The sequence below is a fragment of the Pteropus vampyrus genome, unplaced genomic scaffold (genome assembly GCF_000151845.1).
Source record: "Pteropus vampyrus isolate Shadow unplaced genomic scaffold, Pvam_2.0 Scaffold14, whole genome shotgun sequence".
In the NCBI taxonomy this organism is placed as follows: domain Eukaryota; kingdom Metazoa; phylum Chordata; class Mammalia; order Chiroptera; family Pteropodidae; genus Pteropus; species Pteropus vampyrus.
The window spans coordinates 7716631-7724286 of record NW_011888795.1 but is presented as its reverse complement, the minus strand read 5'-3'; the positions used below and the strand labels follow the sequence as shown (position 1 = coordinate 7724286).

Sequence of the window (7656 nt, the reverse complement as noted above, 5' to 3'; positions counted from 1 at the left end):
GGTTGTTTCCCGTGAAGGTTGAGAAGCAGAAGCTGCATGGTGCAGTGGAATCAGTGTCTTTGGACGATTCATTTAGCTTCTTGGAGCCCTAGCTCCTCCTCAGAGAACTGGGGTTAACAAGCCCATCTCATCATGTTGTGATAGTGAGTGGGAAAGCCCCCAGGCCCTCCAGTTCTAAAACTCCCTGATTTTGAAGTTTGAGGCTTGAATGAAGAGGTAAAAGTAGACAGAGAGGTTTCTCTTACTTTGAAGTCACTCCTACAGGGATCCTTCTCTCCTGCGTGTACCAAAGGCTGGTCAGCCAGAGGACTGGAAGGAGAGCTTGGCAACTGGCTGCCCTCTGAGAGACTCCAAATAAGAGAGACTAGGTAGAAGTTAGAAAACAAGCGGGTGGAGGTGGCGGCGGCGAGGGGGGTGGGGTTGTATGAACTCTAGGGACAACCTTGTTTTGTTTTGTTTATTCATGTTTTGGTATTTTTAGATTCCACTACCCTTGAAAACTGGTGGGATCTAGAACGAGGAGACAGGTTTATAAGAGAGCTAAGAAAGGCCAGGCTCCCATAAATAGGTGGCTGTTTTTCAAGGCATTAGGGTGGACTGGATATATTTCTTCCCGACAATGAAGCATCTGCCCAAAATGTGGAGATTCTTTTCTGAAAACAACTCGGGGATAGAAAGAGGTATAAAAAAGCTTTAAAAAATCCACGAAAACAAAAAATAAAAAAACAAACAACTTGGTAACAGAGGTACTTAAGTATTAATATTCTAACCATGGTGGTGAAGTACCATTGACCTTCATTATTCACAGATTCTATATTTGTGAATTTGCCCCTGCACTAAAATTTATTTGTCATCCCAAAATCACTACTCATGGTACTTTCAAGGTCATTCACACACATGAGCAGAACAATGAAAAATTTGCATGTCCCCATCTGAGGATGAACAAATGCTCTGCCTTCTTCTGGTTTCAGCTCTCATACTATAAACAAATATCTTCTTCTGCTGCCTATTTAGTGCTTTGGGTTTTTTTTGCATTGTTTTTCTTTCGGGTGATGATTTTGCTTTGTAAAACAACTGCCAATGTAGTGCTGAAGTGTTGTCTAGGGTTCCTAAGCACAAGAAGGCTGCGATGTGCCTGACAGAGAAAATGAGTTGGATCATCTTCATTCCAACCTCAGCTGATCGTAAGTTCGCTGTGAATGAATCAATATATATTAAGATGTCTTTAAACGGAAGATGTTAAAAAAGGTTATGTAAAGATTGGTTGACGAAAACATGACCAGAGGCTCACAGGCACCCAACCCTTTATTTCCTCTAGGAATAATAGTTCAGCATTCGCTATTAAATGTTAACAGTCTTTGTAGAATATAACTACGTGAATAATGAGAATTGGCTGTACATGCCATGTATTGTTTGTACATTGTCTTAATGCCCACAAAGTGTTATCTCTGTTTTACAGATAAGGAAGTCGAGATTGTACATATTAGATCATGGGACTTGGAGCTAACATATGGAAGTGGCGGGATTTGAATTCATTTCTAATTCTCCAGAGGGGAAGGAAATTTTCTAGCCCTTGAACTGGAATGTGAGTTCTTAGGAAAGGTTGGTAAGGTGCATGTCGGGGCTGGTGGGAGGACACAGGAAAGCTGAGCCTAGTCAAAAACGGTACATTTCTGAGAAAGGAGGGTGAGAGAATTGAACACAATCCTCCAGATGTAGTCTGCACTGGACAAACTATAGCTAACACCGGGGGAAAAGATAATCTGCAATCGGCACAGAATATAGAGGCACCAGGATGGTGGAGTCTGGGAGCCAACCACACCAAGAGAGAAACAATGGGAGGAACCAGAGTTGTTCATCCTGGAAATGAGAGTGTGGAGGCAAACAGAAGAGATCTCTAAATTCTTAATGGGCTATCTCGGGAATGAAGAATTAGAAGGAAAGCAAATCTAGGCTTGTAGGTTGAGAATTATAGACAGCAAATTTTGACTCAACGTAAGGAACATTTTCTGAAATTCAAAGCTCTCCAACAAGTCAAGATTGAGGACTGGTGGTCCACAGGCCAAATCCAGCTGCAGACACATTTTGTTGGCTCATAAGTGTTTTTTCAAAAATCGTATTTAAATGTTCTTCCTTTGGGCATGCGTCTCGTTTCCACAGCCTGTACCACTCCCTGTGCTTTCAGACCCATATCACTCCTTTGCTTTGCCCTTAAAGTGTAGGATTGACAGATTTAACAAATAAAAATATAAAATGCAGTTAAATTTGTATTTCAGACAAATAATTTTTAGTATAAGTATGTCCCATTCAATACTTGGGATATACTTATACTGTATTTATATTTATATTCGACTACTTGGGATTTACTAATATTGTCCTGTATTTGTTCGGCAACCCTAGCCTGGAGGCTTCTTTCTTCGCCGCCCCCACCCCCCTTCGGTAAAGAATAAATGATAACTGGTCATAGACCTTTTTCACTCATCCCTCACCCTCCTCCCCTCTGGCAGCCATCAGCTGTTCTCTGTATCTGTGGGTCTATTTCTGTTTTGTTTATTCATGTTTTGTTTTTTTTTTTAGATTCCACTACCCTGGAGACTTTAAATGGGAGCCCCGATGTTGCATTTTGAGGAAGTGGGCTCTGTATTTGGGAACTATTCAGAGACTTGTCTCAGGAATGCTCAGAATGGAAGCAGGACTACTCAGAATGGAAGCAGGACTAAAACGGTCTAAGTATGCCCTTGCCCTAGTTTCTTCAGACTCCCCCTCCTGTTTTATAGTGACAAAATAATAAAAAGTAGAGGGAGATAATTCTAAATTACAACCCAGGTGCTATTCTGGGTGTACCTGACGGGTGGGATGCTGGATTCTTGTTTTAAAAGCAGAATGTTCTACTAGAACTGGAATTGATAAAGACATAAAGTGTTTTTGAATTCCAATATCAATTGCTAGCAAAAATTCTTTAAGTGCAAGTTGATTGATGTGTCTATAGCTTGGGAGAATGGTGGTAATCTCCTTCTGGATCAGTGCATGAAACAAGAGGCATAAAACATCCCAAAATAATAATTGTTTTATGTCGAAAACCATCTTCTGCTTCTCTGAGATTGTGGTTAGTCATCCTGACACTTGTTTTCCTATCTTGCTTCCAGAACTGCTTTTCTGGTTGTTTTGAACAGACTGTGACCAACTCACCAAGGACTGGAACATGGCAGCAGTTAATATGACAGGAGAGAATTGTGCTAACTCTGTTACCACAGACTCAGTGTCCTCAGTGGGAAAGAAGAGGCAGGATCTCTAAGATCATTCCCAGAAATTGTGCGCCTAAAAATAGGTGTCAGTAGTCTTTGGGCAACAGTTAGTCTTTCAGCATCCTCCTCTGGCCTCCGAAGAATTAGAACGTTTATGTTTGATGGGACTTGAGTGAGCATTTGGTTCACCCTCATTTTCAAGGTAAGGAAAGTTGGCTGCATGGTAGGTTGACAAGGTCAGAGCTCTTTTCAGCCCTGCAAATGGCTTCCCATTCCTCCTCCTCAGTTCATCATATCTCCCTCCATAGAAAAACTAGACTTAAGGGTTGAAAAGTAACTGACACAGGAGTTTCTAGATCTAAAAAACGGGACTTCAGAGGACTTATGACTCTATTTTCAAGTTAATATTTTCACTGGCCATTCTTGATAGGTATTCTGTTTCCTCAATAAGGGGACCCTGTCCTTTCCACCTTTTAAATTTTTCAGGGTCTTATATTTACATTATGCGCACAGAACCTCAGCCAATATGTGTTGGATGAATGAGTTGGAAATAAAAAGAACAAAAGCTTTGGAAACAAATATCCTGGACCAAATCCTGGTCCTTTCATTCACCAGCTGGTGAACTTGGGCAAGTTTTTTATTTCTCTAAACCTCGGTTTCCTTATTTGTAAAATGCAGATAAAACCACCTCTCTTATAAGATTGTTGTGGAGAGAAAATTAGATAATGAAAGTACTCAGTAAATGGCAGCTATTATTATTATACCTGTTGCATTAACACAAAACTTAAGCAACAAGAACCACTACATGACAATATGATTTTCTAACCTTTTAATGAAGTCCCATTTTGTTTGACACAAAGCTATAGGCTGGTAGTCTGAAAGCTGAGCTGCTTTGTGTAACTTCCCACTGTGGCGGGCATTATTTTACTAGTCCCTAAAAGTATTTAAGGAGAGGCATTACAGTCAACAGTGGAATGCATGCCAATTGTTTTATTTATGATGCCTATTTGGGTGACAAAGCCAGCCAGCATTTAGCCCCCAGGAAGAAGCTTATGGCCCCTCCCATGTCATTACTCCACAACACGGCGGAAAGACTGGATAGCTGGGGAAGCTGCACCCCATTCCATGGGCTTCCGGTACTCCTTCTTGTCCAGGAGGTACTGCCTGCCACGGTAGTTGGGTAGCTCGTAGAAAATCCAGGCACCCTCCAGCACCTTACAGGAGTGGACCTCTCGCATGTGAAATTGCTCCATTATGGAAGGACAATCTTCAGAGGTTTCATACATCTGACCATTAAAATCCCCTTTCTCAAAGATCTGAATCTTATACTGGCCTCCGCTAGACTGAAAAAACAGGAGGAAATGAACAGCAACCATTACGGAAATCACCAGCAGGTCAGAAATTCAGACAACAGTATAGTTCAGAAGCTACCCTCTTGAAAGCTAGATGCTCTGAACTCCCATCCCCACTGCGCACTGACTGAAACAGCTGACTTTCAATAAGAAAACCTTAACTCCTTAAAATCCTCAAGAGTTAGAGAAAGCGCTATGAAAAGTGTATTCAGTCTTGGGATGAACTGACCTAAGGTTTAAGTCTCTGCAGCCAACAAAAGACAGCCTCCCCACCACTCCCATTAAGAGGTAGGAAAATAACAGGAAAAACCCTTTTGCAGAAAAGCAAAAAAACAAAACAAAACAAATTGTGTGTGGCGGGGGGGTGAGGGAGGGAGTAATATATATACACACATACACCAGAGCCACAAGACTCACCAGATGAACAGCTCTGCAGGAGCTGAGGCGGTCGTTGAGGCCCATCCAATGCTGGTATTCGGGGTACTCGCCCCGAGGTAAGATGTACATGTACCCAGCAAAATTGGGCCTCTCATACACAGCCCAGGTACCTCCTTCCACCCTAATGGAGTTACAGCGATTCAGGTACATGTGGAAATCTGCACAGTCGCAATCACAGTCATAGTGGCGGCCTTGAAAATTTTTGTCTTCATAGAAAGTAATCTGAAGTACAGGGCAAACAAAGAGAACCGAGGAGTTGGATGGCTTTATTCACAGACAAAATAAAAATCAAGACTATATTCCCCACTTCAGAAATTCCTTTCTCCTCAATTTTGAGGAGAAAAGATAAGTTCTATCTCGCCTTGCAACATGTGCTTTCTGGCAGACATTAGTTGTGGACAATAAGAATGAGTACTTTCTGAAGACTTAAAATGAAGAAAAACAAAAGTGCTCTAATATAAACTGGCAGTTTCAGACTCAAAGTCATTGCTTCCTCTTTTTTGTCCCCACAGCTCAAGGTACCTACCATATTATATAATGATCTACTAACATATCTGTGTCTCCTTCCAGATTCCACCTAAACTTCTTCCAAGGGTGAAGACCAAGCCTATTTAAGCTATGGACACGTGCCCAGCACTTGACAGACCTTCAATAAATGTTTGATGAAGATGAATGAATTCGAATGCAGAAATTCATTCTAGATGATTTAAAATATAGAGGAAAATAAAACATAGACCTTAGTTTCAGAGTTTATTTTACATGGATATATAGAGGAGGGGTTCCCAAGCCCCAGGCCGCAGACTGGTACCCGTCCGTGGCCTGTTAAGAACTGGGTTGCACAGCAAGAGGTGAGTGGCAGGCAAGCAAGCGAAGCTTTATCTCTATTTGCAGCCACTCCCCAGCGTTAGTATCAGCGCTTCAGCTCCACCTCAGACCATCGGTCCCTGGTGCCAAAAAGGTTAGGGATTGCTGATATAGGGCATACACACATGAAAATATATCGTTATGTTCTGTGTTATTTTATTGGTAAGAGGATAGTTACAAAATAACAAAATGACAAGGCAAAAATGCTCTTTATGAAAACTCTTACCAAGTTTTTACCATAATGCCTGAGATAAACCTCTGAGACCCATGATGGCTCTGGGAAAATATGCAGCCCCAAGAAAGGGTAAATAATAAACCTGGGGTCCAGAGCTGTATCTCCACAATCAGCCCTACTACCTTAGTCAAGGCATCTCTCTGGGCTCCAATTTCCCATTTGTCAAATAAAAGGACTAAACATGGGAAGCCCTGGCTATAAAATAAAACCCAGAGCTTTTCTGATTGAAACAGGAGAGAGTTCCCAGAAACTACTAGGGCTTCATAAAACAGTGCCTGGAAACAAACAGACCAAATGGACTACAGAATTTGTCCCTTCTTATTCTATAATTCCATAATCCAAGATCAAAACTAGGTTATAATTTAAAATGAAATCACGTATGTCATTGATTTGAGCAGTCAATTCCCTGGCATTATGCTGCCACCTTGTGGCTAATTTGCTTTATTGGTTTAAAAAGAAAACCATGTCAGCCGAATCAGATGAGAGGAGCAGAGCCAAGTAAAGTCTAGAGAGGATATGATGTGAGGCTTGAAGGATAAGTAGAGGTTTTCCAGAGGCAAACTAAAAATAACAGCCTGTTCAAAGGAATAAAGGAGTGAAAGTCATGACCTATTATAGGGACAAGTGGTTCATTAACACTGGTGCATATCGAACATTTGTGAGGTATAAGGAAATAAAGCCAGAAAAATGACACAGGAGCCAGGCTAGAATCCTTTGGTGATTATGTGGGAGATGTGTCTGGAAATAGATTTTCACCATGGGTGAGGTGAGAGATGATGACGGCCAACTGAAAGGCAAGTGCAATGTGAATGATGATGAGGAAACAGTCAAAATAAATTTAGAATTTGGTTGACTAATTAGATATAGGGAATAAAGGAGGAAGAAACAAAGAATGATTTGCATATGGGCATAAAACCTCGTTCTCTTCCACCTCAGATGATTCTTTCCAGATAGTAACCTACTAACATTTCCTTCTATCTTTATCTTCCCCCACCATCCTTCCCATTTCTCTCAACTCTATTTGCTATTCCCTAAAAGCTTCCTTACCCCTTCTCACCTCTAACTCATCTACTTCATCTCCTTTCTTCCATTCCCAAATTTATCTCTTCTAGCTCCTTTTCTCATTTTAGCACATATTTAGAGATACATGATACCCCAGTTAACAGATGAAAACAAAACCACAGCACCACTAGTCACTGGCTCTGTGACCTTGGAAAGACCACTGAATCTCTTTAAAGCTCAGTCTCTTACAAAACTGGATAACAATATCTCCTGCAGAGGGTTGTTCCAAGGGTCTGAAGGAACAGTGTTGATAAAACACTTAGTTTAATACCTGGCTCAAATTTTCCAATAAGCTTTTGCTATAGTTGTTACAGAAAAAGAAATTAAATGATTTGCTGATGTCACTAGCTAGTTACACGTTAGGGGCAGGCAAGCGAGTGGACTGCAGTGCAAATCCTGGTTAGTAATCTGTGGTTCATTTTATTTTACTTTATCTCCTCCTTTGCTGTCTTCCTACCTG

At 41.2% G+C, this 7656-nt stretch overlaps 1 protein-coding gene across 2 annotated transcripts in view; it reads right to left on the bottom strand.

Annotated features, from left to right (window-relative positions):
* Nucleotides 1–4059: 4059 nt before the first annotated feature.
* CRYGS (crystallin gamma S) overlaps nt 4060–7656 on the bottom strand; it is a 7227-nt gene continuing 3630 nt past the window's right edge. For both annotated transcript variants that reach the window (XM_023525959.1, XM_023525955.1), the window contains 2 exons: nt 5015–5257; nt 4060–4588 (listed from right to left, as the gene is read on the bottom strand). In XM_023525959.1, coding sequence (XP_023381727.1) covers nt 4316–4588; nt 5015–5257 — 516 coding nt within the window. In that variant the 3' untranslated portion in view covers nt 4060–4315. The remainder of the gene's footprint in view (nt 4589–5014; nt 5258–7656) is intronic.